Source organism: Ovis canadensis, chromosome 8 (genome assembly GCF_042477335.2).
Source record: "Ovis canadensis isolate MfBH-ARS-UI-01 breed Bighorn chromosome 8, ARS-UI_OviCan_v2, whole genome shotgun sequence".
NCBI lineage: Eukaryota > Metazoa > Chordata > Mammalia > Artiodactyla > Bovidae > Ovis > Ovis canadensis.
The window spans coordinates 55,046,347-55,066,942 of record NC_091252.1 but is presented as its reverse complement, the minus strand read 5'-3'; the positions used below and the strand labels follow the sequence as shown (position 1 = coordinate 55,066,942).

General features: G+C 35.1%; 1 protein-coding gene across 5 annotated transcripts in view; it reads right to left on the bottom strand.

Annotated features, from left to right (window-relative positions):
- Positions 1–806: 806 nt before the first annotated feature.
- The window catches only part of EPHA7 (EPH receptor A7), a 214,201-nt gene continuing 194,411 nt past the window's right edge, over positions 807–20,596 (bottom strand). For 4 of the 5 annotated variants that reach the window (XM_069599247.1, XM_069599248.1, XM_069599249.1 and 1 more), the window contains exons 15-17: positions 8,713–8,906; positions 7,268–7,423; positions 807–4,336 (exon numbers count right to left, since the gene is read on the bottom strand). In XM_069599247.1, the coding sequence (XP_069455348.1) occupies positions 4,222–4,336; positions 7,268–7,423; positions 8,713–8,906 (465 nt within the window). In that variant the 3' untranslated portion in view covers positions 807–4,221. The remainder of the gene's footprint in view (positions 4,337–7,267; positions 7,424–8,712; positions 8,907–20,596) is intronic. The other variant, XR_011258815.1, reaches the window with a different exon arrangement.

The window sequence follows — 20,596 nt, the reverse complement described above, 5'->3', positions numbered from 1 at the left end:
ATGGATCCAGGACTTTAAGAGATCATTTGACTGCCGGTCAATGTTATCACTCTGTGAACTTAGCAAGTGCTTCCTTGCTTGTTGAAGAGTTGGGATAGCCAAGAATTCACGATTATCTTTCAATTTCAGTGTAGCCTACCCTAAGCCTCAGCATCAGGAGCATGATAACTAGTGATAGCACGTCACCTGGTATCTGCCTAGTCTCATTTTTTGAAATATGTTTGAATATTTGTTCAATGTTTGTAGACCTTACAATGGTAATGCTGGAGAAAAGGGATGATTTAGTTTTCTTCATTTCAGGTGCAAGCTAGTCTGATCACTGTCAGTGTCATTGATAAACAATCAGACAACCAGATTGATTACTTTTCCCATTTTCTCTGGACTCTGTGTTTGTCTCCTGCAGCACCTTAAATGCAGAGACTCTCCAAGTTGCTGCATGATACTAAATGTATACGATATTTGTCAGGGTCCCATGACGAAACATTACCTTTCCCATGCAAATATTCTTGCTAGCACCATGCCACTGTAGATTCAATAAGGAACAAAAGAGCTTTAATTAAAATATTTGATAGTATGGCTCTTTGAAGACATAGTCTTAACTTGTTATTCTGTAATAATTACAGTGGAATTAAGTCTGTGTGCAGAAGGAGGAGATGCAAAGGATATTAATTTCTTTGTATTCTGATCAGCCCTCTGAAATATTTCAATAAAACCTTTACTCGAAACATCTCCTTTCATGATACTGTGTAAAAAAATAAAGAATGCATAAGGGACATAAAGGAATCCACCAATGATTGGAGACAGGATTTTCTTTACATTGTCTAATAGACTCGTTTATTATTGTAAGCTGGTAAAAAGAGACTTATGATTCGTGTTGAAGAAAGAGTTATTTGTGCTTGATACATTGAAGACACTGTTCAAAAGCAGTTTGTCCTTATAAAAGGATGACCCCTGTAGTAATTCTTAGGCAAGGAGGGACAAATTCAACCAACAAAAAGCACATCTCGCCCCGAGTTCCCCATGATTTCTCTACATATAGCAAAAAAATACACATCAGTAATTTATTTGAACATGCACATCAGTGAGTAGCACAGTTCCAGGCTACTCAGGAAACAAAAGGGAGAATATCAGCATTACCTAAATAAAAAAGAGAGGTGAATTACACCATTTTAATTGTCTTTAAAACACAGATCGGAGGAGCAATTAAAATAGCGTCCTAAATAGTACTAGCTAATGTAGATTACATAAGTATACAATATGATTCAACTCAGAGTGCTCTGACAAGCATAAACCACCAGTCCTAGAAAACAAGGCCCAGATCAACTGCTGAGAAAATGTTAGATCCAGATGTAATAAAAGTTACTTTTATTTCAGTCCTGAATGCAAAACACAAGTTACATGTGAAGACAGCATTCTAAAAAAGGTGGCTCTGTTAAAGCAAGGAGGCCATTTCCTTTTGCATTTTTATAACGTTTGAGTTCTCTTGCCGACATTTGCTTTCTCTACCCTTCCTCCCCTGAGCACTAATTTATCAAAAAAAAAAAAAAAGAAGAAGAAGAAGATTTCAAGGTGCAAGTTGTACATTCTTATCATTATACCGTTTCATCTCTTTCTGGAAGACAGTATTACAATCAGTATTACAAGGTTAATTATTTTTCTCTGAATATCTGTTTCACATACATGTATTTCAAATCAAAATGTTGATTGGGAAAAGAAACCTACCAATGAGAGAGTGATGCATCATACCCTTCCTATTGTGCTGTGTGTCTTTCCCATCCCTTCTCCCTTTCCCTGTAAAGAGCTGTAAAAAATTTAAGGCAGATGAGGTATATTGCTGAAGGAAAAAGTTATTTTTGAAAAAAAAACTCAAAAAAACTTTTATTCTGCCCTTCTACTCAAGAAAGACTACTCAACTATAAATCTAGTGCTAGAAAAAAGCAGGAAAGACACTGTTTGCATGTACCCTACTATGTCTTCTATTTCTAGAATGGCTTTTTGTTAATTTAATAGAAAAAATAAGCACCTTAAGCTATGAACAAGAAAAGAACTTCATTATTAGTGAGTCTAGAATCCAAATGGAATTAAGAACACTCACTCAAACTCTTTCACTCATTCTCACAAAGGCCAATGCTACTGATTAGAATTGTAAAGTGCTGTACTTAGTATAAACACTTGTATACACTGCAGACACTGAAAAATAACCCTCAAGCACATTGTGTTATAGTTCCAAAAATATATTTACAGTCTATTACAAAGATTACAAATGGAAGTGTCTAGGTGACTGTATTACGCTAATTAAAATTATTTTACAGATTATTTTTCCTTAGGGACAAAAAACATTTTAGTGAAATTAAAATGATTTTTTCTAGTCAATCAAAAAATAAATTAAAATATCAAATAACACTGTACAGTGATTTAAAAGGAAAAAAAGGGGGTGGGGAGGGGCTTGGGAAGCAATCAGTTTGAGTTTTTCTATAGCCATCTTTGGTCCTAAATGTGGGAAAACACATTATGTAGCACTGAAAATACCTGTTCTTTTGTGATGCTCTGCAAGTAAAATAGAAAAATATAGTGCATTTTCAATGTATTCAGAGCCCACTACAGAGAAATGTGTGTACAAAACAAGACAGTATAAATAAAATTTACAAGTTTTACAAAGGAACATTTACAGGTTTTGTTTCTGTTATTTGTTTGTTTGTGGGTGCCCACATTATCAAACAAGACCAATTATGACCGATCCCTGGGATCTTTCTCTATTAAAATAATTATTATAAACAGCCCAATTCTCTTTGGAAATACAACAGTTCAATTCTGGGGTAGTTCATGATTTTCCTAACTTTTGAAAGCATTACTCACAATAGGTATACATTCCTGAAATAGCTATAAAGACACATTTAATTATTGCTTATGAAATTCTAACACAGTAATCAAATAACATGGTTTAATAAATAAAGCTTTAAAAAAAAGCCAGATCCTTCACCTCTTCCTGACGTGGTAAAAAGAGTTCTTTCATTAAACAAACTTCTCACATCAGTGTTCACAAATAAAAATACTTTTTTTTTTTAAACTGCAATGGTGGTATTCTGTGCAGCAACTTTGTTTTTGAAAGGTGAAAATTGTGAACTGCCCCTTTTATCATGCTTCAGAGTTCTAACATAAAACTTAATTCTTCCCTTTAATGTTTGGACTGCATTAAACAGAATAGGATATAAAATATATGCCAACTATTTCTCCTAAATTTCCTAAATGTTTTAATATTGAAAAAATCGTGATGTGCTCAGATTAAATTTTAGTTAACACTGGATAGTTCTTGCTTTCAGAGATTTGCCTTCACCAACATTCTTTAGATGAAGTGCCTTATCTTTTTTTATATAATCATAAACCTACAATTTGAGTGTTTATTAAATTCTGTCTAGTAAAATCACTCTATAAACAATCTGTTAAAAGTGCCTTATAGTATTTATGGATCATTATTGCTATTTTCATTGAAAAGATAGTGTTGTCAGATCTTTACAAAAAAATTTCTTTTTAAAAAATATCAGAGAGCTTGGCAACTTGCATTTTCTCAACTACCTGCCAATTAGCAAACAATATCAAAACAGCACTGATTAAACAAAATTAAATGACCTAAAAGGGATACCAATGTTCATAAGATATATCTTCAATCATGCTATTTCTTCTTAAATTTGAGATTCTTTCAAAGGTACCCAGTGTAGTAATGTGTCATAGATTAACACTAAAAAGGTCCAAGCTATAAACAATTTTCTAAAAGAAAGTCCTTATGAAGAATAAACACAAATGATTTTAAAAAGGAATAGTCTGAAATCACATATTTAAGGAAAATATTTCATTGATTTTAACAATAAGATCATGATTTTATTTGACAAATATATTCTTTCTTAAATTCTTTATGTACATTTTAAAAAGTCTATCAGATAAAAAGGAGGTTAGAGAGCTCAAGGTGTTTGGATGTTTTTCAGGTAGTACTTTGTTTATCGTCACTGCTGTTTTCCTGGCCACCGGTGGTGGATCCTAAATTCCCTTTTTATATATTCTGGTGGCACTTAGGAGTTCAAGTCTATAGGTGCTTCTTAAATCTTCAGTTCACTGTAGGAAGGACCCAGGACATCAATTGTCTGCTAGCAGCATTCTATGCATATACTGAAGGCCAGTACTGTTCTCACGTGGTTCATAATCTCCCTCATAAGGGAGAAATGCTTATCACACTTGGATGCCAGTTCCATGTAAATGGAGCATTTGCGCTCTCATAGTCTGAATGCTGCTCATGATTTTCTTCTGATGGCCCACCAGTGTGATCCCTAAACTCATCACATCCCTGAAAAAGACAAATGCATTTTATTGTTAGTTATCGTACAAACATTTTATTTCATACTCAACTGTCATTAACTTTTTAATTAATCTGTTTATCTTAGGGGAACAGGATCTTAGAGTTCTTGGATATGAGGATTCTATTCCTTCACTGGGTTGGATCGGCAACCTGCATCCACATTCTCCTTTGCAAAAATCTACTGCTTAGGCTCTCAATGTGTCAATGATAAGTTATTTTTAAACTGATTTGACCTTTTATATAAGAAAGTATCTTCTATACAGTTTTAATTTTTTTTTTTTTTACTACAAGTCTGTAGTACTTTTTGGAATACAAGAGAACAAAATTAAAAAAAACAAACAAACAGTATCATTCTAATTAAATAGATATTCCCTAAGGTTCTGACTGTGGATGTCTCAAATACAAGGTAATCCAACATCAGTAAAATCAAATTGATGAGAGAAAAGTAAAATTTTACAATTCTTGAACTGAAAGAAACTTAGGGACCATAAAGTACAACCCTTCACTTTCAATATAAGGAAACTGAGGTCCCACAACAAATTAAATGTAGAGCTGGGACAAGAATATTTTCCTAAATTCCCTGTCCTTATTTCAAGTCTTTATAGAAGCAAAAGTTTCATTTCTAGTATCCTATATTCCATTTTCCTAAGTCACCATTTCCATTCCTCAGACAGAGAATGATAATCCTATAGGAAATAAGCCCTTTAATTACGATTTTTTGTCCTGGAACAGAGCATTTACTATATGCTACGCACTCCAGTACCCTTGCCTGGCAAATCCCATGGATGGAGGAGCCTGGTAGGCTGCAGTCCATGGGGTCGCTAGGAGTTGGACACGACTGAGCAACTTCACTTTCACTTTTCACTTTCATGCATTGGAGAAGGAAATGGCAACCCACTCCAGCGTTCTTGCCTGGAGGATCCTAGGGACGGGGGAGCCTGGTGGGCTGCCATCTCTGGGGTTGCACAGAGTCGGACACGACTGAAGCTACTTAGCAGCATATTCCATTTTCAGAGCCTCTTGGGATGGTATCTTTGTGTGTGTGTGTTTCTGTGTATATATATATGTATATACATTTTTTTCTTGTTGTACATAAGCATATATGTATGCACACTTAATATTGTACACAAATAGGGCCATATTGTGTAAACTGTTCTGTAACTTGTGATTTTCACATTACAACATATTTTGGCAGCTTTCAAAAGAAAAGAGACTATCAAAGTCCTAAAGTTATTATTAACTTAAGGTAAAGTTATATATATGTGCATGCTCAGTTGTGTCTGACTCTTTGCGACCCCATGGACTATAGCCTGCTCGGCTCCTCTGTCCCTGGGGTTTTCCAAGCAAGAATATTGGAGTGGGTTGTCATTTCCTACTCCAGGGTATCTTCCTGACCCAGGGAACCCACGTCTCCTGCATTTCCTGCATTTCAGGCAGATTCTTTACTGCTGAGTCATAAGGTAAGGTTAGGAAATATTATTTGAAATGTAGTATTCTTAAGCCTATGTGAAGTTTAAAATGTTTCATTGTTAAAATAGGATACAGTATGAATGGAAACATTTTTTGGCTCTAGCAGATTAAGAATCATCAATGATCAAGCAAAGTATTATCTGAGTTTAATTAGCATGTTGTAATTCTGAGCATATTATTATTTGTATTCTTACTTTAGTTCAATCATTTGACTACATTTTGGGAAAAAATATTCCTTAAAGTGTACAATACCTGTGTTTGATAGTTTAAATTTGCCATAAGTTAGCTGTATCTGTGTATGGACTGTGCTACAGACCTCTCCTACTAGGTCAAATGACTGAGCTTAGGTATCTACAAGTAGTTAAAATATAGCAACAGTAGAGTACTGCCGTATTTCCTAGCTGTGGTCTAATAAGACTTTGAGAAGCACAGTTTTTCAGGGGAGTAGACTGCTTTGGAGAGACAGGTGTAAATACATCAGCGCTACCCACTTGGTGTTTAGCAGAAAACCAACTAAGAGACCAGGTACATGCCAAAATTCATGCATATGCCATTTCCTAACACACCAGGAAAGACTACATGATTGCCAGCTTTCTTCTTATGTGAAAAAATGGGAAGCACTTCTCACAACAGTACATAAATAGCATCCTGCTAATAGAACCTTCATAACTGTTTCCCATTTTTAAACACACTGACTGAGAGAAACTGCGTTGCCCCCAAGAGTTATGCTGCAGCTAAGGTAGCTGAGGTCCAGAGACACTAAATATATTTCTACATAATCAGTGATGGGGCTGGAAAGAAAAATTTAGTTCTTTATACTCCCACTTCATAGCAATTTCAATTTTTTTTTAAAATCAGGTCATTCTTCAGGTTAAACAAATGAGTCAATCAATCACATAACTTTCAAAGCTTAAGTTAAATTCTTATTATGGTTAATTGAATTAAGCTTTCTGGAACTTCTCAGAAAGTGATCATACTGAATTTCATAAAGTACTTACATAATGAAACTTTGAGATTTTTTAATGTTTGATACAAACATGATGAAAAAAAAATTCTCTTTTGCAATGGAGAAAATTTCCCCAGTGACTGGGAATCTAAATAATAAAAGACGGAGTCTCACTGGTTGATGTGCAGAATACTGACTATGGAGACAAATTAGATACCACTTAACTACTGAGCCACTTTAGGGCAAATATTTAAATTCTCTGAGCATTAGCCTTGTTGTGTGTAAAACTACTGACTTAATAAAATTATTGCCATGAAGGTTGACAAGATAACATGTGTTCAGAAGTCTGATTAGAAAAATGCCCGGGACATGGTATGCACTCAGATAATTTTCTCCCTGCTTTTGGGGTTCATATGTCTTTGATAGATGGAAGATGACCTAATGTATAATGCTTGAATTGACCTGATACATTCTCAAGTATAATTTTAGACGTTGACGCTTACTCAATAGTCATCCTGGCCACTGATTCAAGGGAGTTGTAGCCGGCTGCTGTGAAGTTATCTTTATATCTTTCCATCTTAATAGCCTGTAGCCATTCTCCAACTGAACAGAAGGTAGTGAAGTCAGGAGTGCTTTGATCCAAAAGAGGGCTTATTGGCCTGGGTGAGAATAAAACAGCAAAGCAAATTTTTCCATGAACTACTAAAGAAAGCATGTCTTGGCCCCCAGAAAAATAAGGATATATGAAATAAAATTGCATATTTTAATTGATGTTATAGTAACAAATAAACAGATATGCTAATAAAAATCTAATGTGTAATGGTTGGCCAATAACTACAAACTCCAAATGGATAAGCAACAAAGTCCTACTGTATAGCACAGGGAACTATATTCAATATTCTATGATAAATCATAATGGAAAGGAATATTAAAAAGAATGTATATACATGGATAACTGAGTCACTTTGCTATTAGGCAGAAATGAACACAACACTATAAAGGAACTATACTTCAATGAAATAAATTAAAAAAAACACAACTACTAACTCCAAAATTTCTATTTTATTTAGATACGATGTCTAGCAGATAGTATCTTCCATGTATTTTTCAAAGTACAGCCAACGATATTTGTAACCAGTAAATATTTGTTAATCTGCTTCTCTGAAACTAACTGGGAGTAAAGAAAACACAGACTTTCTCAGAGGGTGCTCTTGAGAACATAATGCACCCACTGTACTAATGGGACTCTTGTCAGCACCTTGTGAGCTCATGCTCCTTCATAAGGGCCTGACTACACTCTAGATACCGTGCAACAGGTTTACCTGACAACTGGAGCTGAATAACTACTAATCTACATTACCATGGAGCAAGCCAAGTGTAAAATATAAATGGGGTGGTTAGGCTCTTTTTAATGAGCATACCTCTTAAATCATGTATTGAATTACCTTTATAAACTTTAATTCCATGGAATCATTTTACTATTAAACTTGAAACCAAACAATCCAACAGATAGTATGGATATAAAATAATAATAATAATAATAAAAACTAAGGCAACAGCAATAAAAATACATGTAATAGCAATGGTTTGAAAATGTAAAATTGCCACTAAATCACACACATCCAGTTGAGAAATTTTTCTAAAATGATGATTTTAGAAAATCATATCAATATGATTTTGATCATATCAGTAAGTGATATTGATTCTAAATTTTTCAAAAAGCAATATTAATGTCTCTTTCAAACTGATTTAACTAAACTGAACTGAACTGAACTGAAGCCATCTGAAAAGAAAAAGAAAATAACTTCTATTAAAATAACAAATTTATTATGAACTTGAATAATTTAACACAAATGTCAATATGCTGTTGGGATGGAGCTGTGGAGATAAATGATTCATGTGAATGTTTGAATTTCTCCCAGATTTCATTTCCTTAGCTATTTCTTACCTACTACATGTTCCCAGGGGTGTCTTCAGACTATTTGGGTTTCGAATCATTTTGTCTAGAATTCCAACTATCTGTTCAAACTTTGGCCTTTCAGCACGTTCCTTCTGCCAACAATCCAGCATCAGCTGGTGAAGACCGGCTGGGCAGTCCATGGGTGCTGGCAGACGATAACCTTCTTCTATTGCCTTTATAACCTAATAGCCGAAAGGATATTAAAATATTACTGACTGAGGTTCAACTAGAATAAAATAAACTGCCCGGGAGGCAAAGTGATTTATCCACATAAGAGTAAAGCACACTGCTATGTGAGAGACTTACTTTTTTTTTTTCCAACAAACATCCATGAATAGTAAGCATGTTATTAAGGGGTGCATGAAGCTTGGGGTATGATGACATTTCCTAGTTAATTCAGCAATAGGGAGCAGCAATTAATTTCACCCAGGGTGCAACAGATGCAAAATTTTTTAATGTCATCCCAGAGGTTTTCAAAAGGGAAGATGTTATGGGATGATTTTATTGTATATAGCTGTGCATGTACATATTTTTCTGTACATTTATGAATTCCTCAGGTTGTAAAAAGAAGTTCTGAGTTACCCAGAAGTAGTCCTGCCGTGAAAGTTTCACTTTCTGCAGAGTTCAAATGATATTATTTCAATAAGACATCCAAATATGTGAATGTACTATGACGGAAAAAGCTCCAATAATATGTTTTAAATAATATGCAGCTCATATGCTTATGGAGTATATAGTGTTACAAGATACAGTTTTGTTCTAGAACTGATTTGTATTGTTCATAAAGCTATTGGATCACTTCTCAACTGAGTCCAGTGACCTCAAACAGGCAGATTGAAACCACCCTTGGGACACAGAGTAAAGGGTTATACCAGGAAATAGAGAAAGGTTACAAATCAGAGTTTGCTCACTCAGAGAGCCTGGCTGTTCAACTTCATCAGTACATTACTGTCTATTTATACATAATAATAACTTAAGAAGCTTTGAATGGTAGTACAAAATAAGCTTTCATAAACATTGCACATGGCAATCAGTCCAAAAATTATTTATTTAGACTTGGGTTTTTTGTTTAAGCGGAAAGCAAAAGTAGATTTTATTTATTTTTTTCTTTTGCAGTGCTTTTATTTATCTGTGTAGATATACAATTATCATAATTTACAGTTACATAACTGTTAGTAATTAATTGGACTATAGGAAAAATCATACAGAAAGTTTGTACCAAAAAATCATGTCCGTAAGGGATTAGGGTTCTCAGTAACAGAGAAATATAGAAGCTCAAAAGGGTCAGCAACCTCTCATAACTAAAGAGAGGAGAACACAATCTGCTATATGTGGAAATGAGTCTTCATAAAAGTATCTTTCAAATATCCCCTATTACAACAGGGAATGCCTATTAAAATGACATTATTTATTCTATATAAAACATCCTTTTTATCACTTCAAAAGCTTTTTTTTCTTTCTTTAAGATTAGAAAAAAAAAGGCCAAGTCCTTAAGATAGATTTTGTGAAAATTATGTCAATACAATATACAAAGATTTCCATTTTTACTGTCCTTACTCAAAATCACCTGCATGTACCAGGTGCAATTTTGTAAACTTCACCACTGATAAGCCTATTCCAAAGCAGAATTTTTCAGCAATACAGAAGACACAGTCCTCACAGTTATGCTTTAAAATAGGTATATTCAAAATATAAATATAAAATCTCTCCAGACTATTATTTTCCTAATGACTGAACTCTAAATTAAAAAAAAAATGGAGGTTTTTCAAACCAATGATGTACGCAGCCCATTCTCATGACACAGTCATTTAAACTTCTCATAAAATCGGAAACTGTTACAAATCTGAGCAGCAAAGGGAAAATAATAGGAAGGCAAAAAGAAAAATAAAAACAAAATAAGGACTTGTAAAAAAATCAAAATATTATTCAAGGGGGATTAACAAATCTTTCCATGATAACATAAGAGTAGTAGAAATGTAGGAAAAAAAATGCTCTGAAAAAAAAAAAGAGGTAACCCTGAATTTTTTAAGAAAATAGGACTAAAGTAGGCAGACAAAAGCTGGCTTTAAGAAATGTTGATGAACTTATTGTTCGCAGGGAAATATATCCTTCAGATGCTTTCTGACATTCAAAAATAGCACATTTAAATATAAGAGGTTGTAAGATAGAATAAGAAAAGTAGCTAGCATCAACAATTTTTTGAGAAAATCCTTAGTATAAGAACCACAGTGTTCACTTTTCTTTAAGAGAAATTTACACATGCAAACTGATAAAAGTTTAAACGTTTAAGAGATAAACTTAATGATGGTAATTTTTGAAAGTTTTCCTAAATATAAAATCCTTAGCCCAAATTCTCCCCTGATCACTAGGTGGTAGGTCCACCACTAGGTGGTAGGTCCACCAGTTTACTAGACGTCTTCCCTTGGACTTGCCATAGTAACCTCATACTTTATTTAAAATTGATTTTTTTTTCACCTTTTCCCCAAAGCTCTTAGTTTTTCAATTACTGATATTTCCAGTCATCCCAGTCAGAAAAGCTGAAGTGAGAACAATCTAGACTTTCTTATATGTATATCAGTGACCACTTTCTGATGATATTACTTCCTAAATACAATATATTCAAATGATAGAAGCATTTTTTTCATATATGTATATGGATCTCTCTGTAACCTTTTGGGGGTTCCTTGGTGGCTCAGTGGTAAAGAATTTGCCTGCAGGAGACATGGGTTTGATCCCTGGGTCGGGAAGATCCCCTGGAGAAGGAAATGGCAACCCACTCCATTTCTCTTGCCTGGAGAAGAATCCCATGGACAGAGGAGCCTGGTGGCCTACAGTCCATGGAGTCTCAAAGAGTCGGACACTACTTGGCAACTAAACAACAACAATATGGATCTTGTACAGTGCTATAATTGGAAATGGCTTTATTCTGAAAATTAGGTTAGTGGGTTAGTGTAAATTAATTCTGCTTATGTATTTTTGTTTTAAAAATGATTTACCCTAAAGATTATTATTAATTTTGCAAATAGCAATTTTAAAATGTTACCTTATATTTGTTTAATTAAATTGGTATTGGAGGGATAGGAGAAAGTATTGTAGAAAGTACCACAAATGTAACAGATTAAAATATAACACACAGAAAAAATATACATATATATATATTCTTGTAGCAATGGAGCCATTTTCCCATAGTTATGTGATGGTCTTTACAAAATCTCACATTATGGGATTTTTCCTTCCGTGCTTTATTTTGAATAAAAGCTATGGAAAAAACACCTTGGCCTTTAGTCACTTTAATCAGTATTGATACTGAATGCTAATGAAAGTCATATGACTGAATTTAAAATTTTTTCCTGTTTATGACTCTATAACTACAAATGCTGGATATCATTGCAAAAATTCCTGTAAAATATCCTTTTAAAAAGCACACTAGAAAACCTACACACATGGGAACTCCGCAAAGATCACAAATATTTAACTGTAGGAGGAATTCAATTAAAAAAAAAAAAAACAACTTTTAAATGCAAAGAATTTCATGTGGCTTTGTATAACACTCCAGGGACATCACTGTTCTAGGATTCAAAACTGCTCTATGTTAAACAAGTTAGATAAAAGTAAAAATAATGTGCTTTGGAAAGCTGGATTAAGTTATTTAAACAGCAGCTCAAGTTGTGAATAAGTAAATAACTAGCAAAACTTTATATATTTAAAATGACCAAATAACAAACAACTGTGGGGGAGCATTTTTTTTTAACTGGGAAGAGTAGCTTTCCTCATATTTGAGGTTGCTTGTATTTGAATATATACAGTATTTTTCTGAATTTACAGGACTTTATCCCCAGACTCATAAGACTAGGGCAGTGTTTATCATTTTCTACCATCTCCTATTTCCCCCTTGTAGATTTTTCTCAGAAGTCCTGAAAAGAACAAAGCAAGTAGAAGAATGTTTCCTTTCTCATTTCCCTCTAAATAATCTTTTAAAAGTACATCTAAACCTTATCATGATTCTACTAACATAATACTCTTCAATGACTCTCCAATTAGAATCCTTTGGCTTTGAGCACAATATAGTCTTAAAATCTTTGTGCCAATGAATAATGTAGAGTACTATTAAATAACTCTTACAGGAATGAAAGAGTTAATGAGCTTCTATAGTTATCCTACTGCATTACAGAAGTTTGACAATGCGTATTATTGTAACAGAAACATTTATCAATACAAAACGAAACTTCTAGCTCTCAAAAACAGTGGTTTACATATTTTTAAAGGAGCAGAAGCAAAATAGAACATTTAAAATAAGAAATGTTCTCAACTGGCAAAGATTTAGGGACCCTAAAGTTCCCATTAACAATCATGCTCCTCCCTACAGAGGCACCAGAGATACATGCTGGGAACCTTGGCCTCTATATAGCATGTTGTTGCTGTCCAGTCAGTAAGTTGTATCTGACTCTTTTGAGACCCCACGGACTGTAGCCTGCCAAGCTTTTCTGAACATGGGATTTCCCAGGCAAGAATACTGGATTGGGTTGCCATTGCCATTTCCTTCTCCAGGGGATTTTCCTGACTCAGAGATCGAACTCGCGTCTCCTGCATTGGAAGGCAGATTCTTTACAGCTGAACCAGGGGGAAGGCAGTTTTGTCATAATTCAAGGCAAGCTTGTTGAAGTTAAACCCACCTCATGGGATGATGATTCAGACAGGACTGAAGCTTTGAGGCTCTGCAGGTTTTATTTGGCTAGCCTGCTAGAAAAACAACTTATCTTTTAAGGATACAAGAATCATAGTAAATATTTATTGAATACTTGCTATATGATTAGCACTGTTTTAATTATCTCATTCAATCTTTACAGAAATCTTATTAGGCAAGTATTACACTGATTCCAGAGACAAACAATTAGAGGTGCTGAGAAGTTAAGCACAGAAAACATCATAGAGCTGTTACTAGAAGGGACAGAATTTGACATAGGCTGTCTGACCAGAGCTGATGCTGTTAAGAGCTGCTTATATTTCCAATTGGGAAAACAAAAAGTGCCCTGTTGCAAACAGTTACATATTCTTGGAAACAACAAAAAACACACACTAAGATCCCTGATCCTACACTTCTTAAAGCATTATGTAATTATCCATGGAACTCATTTGAAACAACTTCTTTGTAAAATTACTAGCACCCCCTTGGATTTAACTGTCTAGATCTTGTCTTAGTATTCTAATAAGAGTCAAAGAACAAAAGAAACATATTGACAGCAATTTCTAATATAGATCATTCCTAGAAGAATATGAAGTGACCAGGGTAAATGACATTGTAAGGGAACACTTAATTATCCATCAGGGGATACTTCTTTACTACAGAAATAAAGAAATGCCAGAAAACAAACTCATTTGCTTGCCGAGATGTATTTCAGTATTATTACTAAAATTATTCCAAATAGGAAAAGGAGTACATCAAGGCTGTATATTGTCACCGTGATTATTTAACTTATATGCAGAATATATCATGAGAAACGCTGGGCTGGAAGAAGCACAAGCTGGAATCAAGATTGCCAGTATAAATATCAATAAACTCAGATATGCAGATGACACCACCCTTATTGCAGAAAGTGAAAAGGAACTAAAAAGCCTCTTGATGAAAGTGAAAGAGGAGAGTGAAAAAGTTGGCTTAAAGCTCAGCATTAAGAAAACAAAGATCATGGCATCCAGTCCCATCACTTCATGGGAAATAGATGGGGAAACAGTGGAAACAGTGTCAGACTTTATTTTTGGGGGGCTCCAAAATCACTGTAGATGGTTACTGCAGCCATGAAATTAAAAGACACTTATTCCTTGGAAGGAAAGTTATGACCAACCTAGATAGCATATTCAAAAGCAGAGACATTACTTTGCCAACAAAGGTCCATGTAGTCAAGGCTATGATTTTTCCAGTGGTCATGCATGGACGTGAGAGTTGGACTGTGAAGAAAGCTGTGTGCCAAAGAATTGATGCTTTTGAACTGTGGTGTTGGAGAAAACTCTTGAGACTCCCTTTGACTGCAAGGAGATCCACCCAGTCCATTCTAAAGGAGATCAGTCCTGGGTGTTCTTTGGAAGGAATGATGCTAAAGCTGAAATTCCAGTACTTTGGCCACCTCATGTGAAGAGCTGACTCATTGGAGAAGACTCTGATGCTGGGAGGGATTGGGGGCAGGAGGAGAAGGGGACAACAGAGGATGAGATGGCTGGATGGCATCACTGACTCGATGGACATGCGTTTCAGTGAACTCCGGGAGTTGGTGATGGACAGGGAGGCCTGGTGTGCTGCAATTCATGAGGTCACAAAGAGTCGGACACGACTGAGTGACTGAACTGAACTGAACTGACTAAAATATAACCATTGTAATTAAGCATGGACAGACCCCATGATAATAGGCATGTAATAACTCAGAATATGATATAACACAATTGGCTTCTGTTCTCCTGTTGTACCAATTTTTATCTCATTAACCTCATAAAAACATGACCCATATTTTATGCAATTAAATATTTGGACCCCACATACAGATATGGCAAAGTTTTACCAAAAAATCTATATTCTTTCCTATCATAATATAAAAGAAATCAAAGTAATAAATCAGTCATAACTTTTAAAAGGAAAAGTTGAGGGCTCACAATTTAGTTGAGAATAAATTTAGTTATAAGCATATTATGTTCTCAAAGCTTTTAAATGTCTTTTCATGGACCATTTTAAGGAATTACCTTTATGTCTCCTATCTTTATGAAAGCTTAATCTTTTATTATGCTTATGACTCCTACTAGTAAAACCAATGATGTATTGGCCTACCTTGAAATAAGAAGAAACAATTTTGTGGAATATGATAAACAGAAAAAAAAATAATCCATAGAATAAGAATTTTAAAATTTCATAATTTGACTATGAAAATTACATTTGAACTAAGACATAAAGGTGAAGTGAAAGTCGCTCAATTGTGTCCAACTCTTTGCGATCCCATGGACAATACAGTCCATGAAATTCTCCAGGCCAGAATACTGGAGTGGGTAGCTATTCCCTTCTCCAGAGGATCTTCCCAACCCAGGGATTGGACTGAGACCTCCTGCATTTCAGGCAAATTCTTTACCAGCTAAGCTACCGGGAAACCCAAGAACTGGAGTGGGTAGTCCATCCCTTCTTCAGCTGATCTTCCCAACACGGGAATCGAACCGGGCTCTCCTGCATTGCAGGTGGATTCTTTACCAGCTGAGCTACCAGGGAAGCCCATGTGAATTAACACATAAATTCAATTAAAAGCTTCTGTGAATACCAAGAGTAAGTATTTCCAATTTACATATTACTTTTTTATATTTGACTGCATTTATACACATATGGTTGCCCTTTGAAAAGTCATTAACGAAAAGGGCTAACCACCTACAGGTTTTAAAGAAGAATGAAAGCTGGAGATATATGGGAGAGCCTACTCTCTTGGCTTTAATTGCGAATGCCTAGATTCTAACTGTTTTTATTGCAGTTAAAACTCATGGACGTTATGGGCACATGAAAAACAATGAGCAGTAATCCTGTGATAAATCTATTTGGGTGTCAGTCAGTTCAGTTCAGTAGCTCAGTTGTGTCCGACTCTTTGCAACCCTATGATTTGCAGCATGCCAGGCCTCCCTGTCCATCACCAGCTCCCGGAGTTCACTGAAACGCATGTCCATCGAGTCAGTGATGCCATCCAGCCATCTCATCTTCTGTCGTCCCCTTCTCCTCCTGCCCCCAATCCCTCCCAGCATCAGAGTCTTTTCCAATGAGTCAACTCTTTGCATCAGGTGGCCAAAGTATTGGAGTTTCAGCTTCAGCATCAGTCCTTTCAAAGAACACCCAGGACTGATCTCCTTTAGAATGGACTGGGTGGATCTCCTTGCGGTCCAAGGGACTCTCAAGAGTTTTCTCCAACACCACAGTTCAAAAGCATCAATTCTTCGGCACACAGCTTTCTTCACAGTCCAACTCTCACATCCATACATGACCACTGGAAAAACCATAGCCTTGACTACATGGACCTTTGTTGGCAAAGTAATGTCTCTGCTTTTGAATATGCTATCTAGGTTGGTCATAACTTTCCTTCCAAGGAGTAAGTGTCTTTTAATTTCATGGCTGCAGTAACCATCTACAGTGATTTTGGAGCCCCCCAAAAATAAAGTCTGACACTGTTTCCACTGTTTCCCCATCTATTTCCCATGAAGTGATGGGACTGGATGCCATGATCTTTGTTTTCTTAATGCTGAGCTTTAAGCCAACTTTTTCACTCTCCTCTTTCACTTTCATCAAGAGGCTTTTAGGTTCCTTTTCACTTTCTGCAATAAGGATGGTGTCTTCTGCATATCTGAGTTTATTGATATTTATACCGGCAATCTTGATTCCAGCTTGTGCTTCTTCCAGCCCAGCGTTTCTCATGATGTACTCTGCATATAATTTAAATATGCAGGGTGACAACATACAGCCTTGACGTACTCCTTTTCCTATTTGGAACCATTTGGGTTTAGGTATCTTCATACCTAAGCATATCATTTTTTCCCGACATGGGCTTGTTCATTCCCCTGTATAGATTGTGGCCAAAGCCCCCTGGCAACTGTCTACCTCACTATTTTACAACACAGTCACCCTGCATATCCTGAAACTGCATCTTCAGATTCTGCATCCATGGGTAAAAATACTCAAAAAGAAAAAGGAAAATCAGAACATTCCAGAAAGCACAACTTGAATATGCCACATGCCAGTTACTATTTGTACAACATTTATACCTATTTACATAATATTTATATTGTATTAGGCACCATAAGTAATTTGGAGAGAATTTAAAGTATACAGGTGGGTGTTCACAAGTTTAGTGAAAAAACAATGTCATTTTATATAAGGGACTTGAGTATTCACAGATTGGTCCTGGATCCAATATCCTATGGATACTAAGGGACTTTGCGCTCAGTCACTTTATTTATGTTGGACTCTCTGCGACTCCATGGACTGTAGCCTGCCAGGCTCCTCTGTCCACACGCCTGCCCTCCTCCAGGGGATCTTCCCGACCCAGGGATCGAACCCATATCGCTTGCATCTCCTGCATTGTCAGGTGGAATCTTTACCACTAGTGTCACCTGGGAAGCCCCCTACTAATAAGGAGCACCCCCTTTTTGATTTCTTCGGAGTAACCACAGAAACCTCACTTTATTTAGTTTTCAGCCTAGAGTTTTATGGAGTTCCTGAAAAACTTAATTATCAACTTACGTCTTGATTTATCTTGTTTCACATGTCTTAAGAAAAGTCTCTTATAATCCAAGGTATTTGAAAATTTGAGGGTTTTATAAAATCCTTGACAAATTTCTAACAACTAAATCTAAATCATATAAAGAGATTTGATTCTTTCAATCAATCTAATATTAAAATATTAATATCGCTGAAGAATTGATAAAAGCATAATTTTCAGAAAAATAAAATATAGTCACATAAACAGAGGATTTCCAGAGACATCGAGGAGTTGGTAGATCACTTAAGTCTCTCCACAGTCTCCTACCTGGAGACTCCAAGTAAAAAAGCTTTCTCTAGAGCATTATTTTTACTATAGTGGAAATCATTATTTTAAATTCAAGTTTGTTCCACCATTTGCATATTGAAAATGAAATATATAATTGCTCAAATAGCAGTTTAACATAAGTATAAAATAATGAATATTATCCTTTAAGACGAATGTTAATATCAATGTCACTATAAAACCTGAACTGTGTTGGTAATCTCTTGTGTTTAAATTTAATAATTTAATAATTTAGACCTCTGCAATTGAAAAAAAAGAAGAAAGATGGTGCTTAATGTTTTAGGTCAGAATTAAACACTGTGCTCTTAAAACTTTATTATATCAGTAAAAATATTAACACGACAGACAAAATATATATTTATAATATTTAATTTTCAATAAAAACAAATGGGAATTCTAAATCTAAAATAGATTTTTTTTTCTTAACCATTTCTATTATTTATTTTTAGAAGTTAAGTGAACTTTAAAGTTATCTTATATTCCTGTCACTCCTTTATGTTTGAATCTAGTACAGAAGGAAGGTGTCAAAAGAAATGAAACTCTACCGAGTGTCTAGGGAATGTAAATATTTTTCTTTCTCTGCCCCAAGGATTTGTTTGCCCACATTTTGACAGTCCATGAAATCTTTGACACTGAGACCTGTCAAATATTAACAACTTTGCTCTGCCAAACAGACTCATCATTCAGACTTTTATCTTCAAAAAACCAAAACCAAAAAAAAAAAAACCTGCCATTAAAAAAGTTTTATGTCATTATTCAATTCAAAATAGTAAATGATTTTTTCAAACCTCTCCTTCTTTTGGCTGTAAATTTTTTAGTCAGTGAAGAAATTTGTTTAAAAAAGTACTGAAAATCACCTTCCCAACAATCTGATTTTAGTTGTCTAAAAATAACTTACTAGTTTTAAGAAACATAGGAACTTGATAGGGAAAATTCTAAAATAAGAAAAAAAGATACTAATTTTATATAACAATGATTATGATCTATTTTTGAAAAATAACTCAGTTTTAACCTTAGTCAGCTTCTGTTGTTACACATGTTTATAATATCTCAAGAATTCAGTACTTCAAACTGGTTTGCTTGTCACATGCTTCTCCTCAATGGTAATATAGACTTTCTTCAAGCACCAGTTATTTTATTATTATTATTTTTTACTTTATTCTTCAAGAGCATGCAGGCTTATCATTTCCAAACTCCTTAAAACACTTTTTTTTGTCAACTTGCCCCAACCTAATCTTCATTTCAGGGGCTTCCCAGGTGGTGCTCGAGGTAAAGAACCTGCTTTTTGCAGGACACTTGAGAGATGTGGGTTCAATCTCTGGGTTGGGAAGATCCCCTGGAGGAGGGCATGGCAACACACTCTGGTATTCTTGCCTGGAGAATCCCATGGACAGAGTTCACAGGGTCGCAGACTTGGACATGACTGAAGCAACTTAGCACATGCATACAATCTTCATTTCAGATCACTAATAATGTATGTATCTCTGTTATAGGATAGGGACTCTACTTAGTTGGTCCACATACACTTCACTAAGCCTTTGTTTCTGCACTTTCCAAAGTGTTCCCTTGGTGAATTCTCTCCTCAGCTATGAACCAAGGTCTTCTCCATATTTCTGGTTTAATGCAGGGTACCTTCCTAGATTTTATACTTACTCTACTTTTACCTAAATTTCACTCACATTTTCAATAAAGGCATATGAATCTGACAGTATTTGTAAGTTTCTGCCTTACAAAAATGTTAACTTTGTAAAATTCAACTTACAGAAGTAAATATTTACTTGCACTTATGCTATTGTTGTTGTGTTAGTCACTCGGTCGTGTCCGACTCTTTGTGACCCCATGGACTGTAGCCCGCCAGGCTCTTCTGTCCCTGGAATTCTCAAGGCAAGAATACTGGAGTGGGTCGCCATTCTCTTCATCAGGGAATCTTGCTGACTCAGGGATTTAACCCAGGTCTACCTGCATTGCACGCAGATTCTTTACCATCTGAGCCACCAGGGAAGCCTTTATGCTATACTGTTTTATAAACGGTCTCCTGGAGTGAGATGTACATACCCGAGAACTATCATCAGTTTCTTTTCTCAAAGGTGAACAATGTACTTCTTGCTTTAGTAACAGGATACACATTTAATAAGTTGTATTTTTAAAAGAAATTTCCCAAGATATTCCCATTGTGATTATATTCTAAAATATTTCTACGAAACACATATTGGTTGTTAAATTTAGGTTATCTCATGAAATTAAAACTTAACTAAATGAACCAACAACATAATTTAAACAGATTTTATCAGGAAATTAAAAGCAAGAGGAAGATAAGCTTC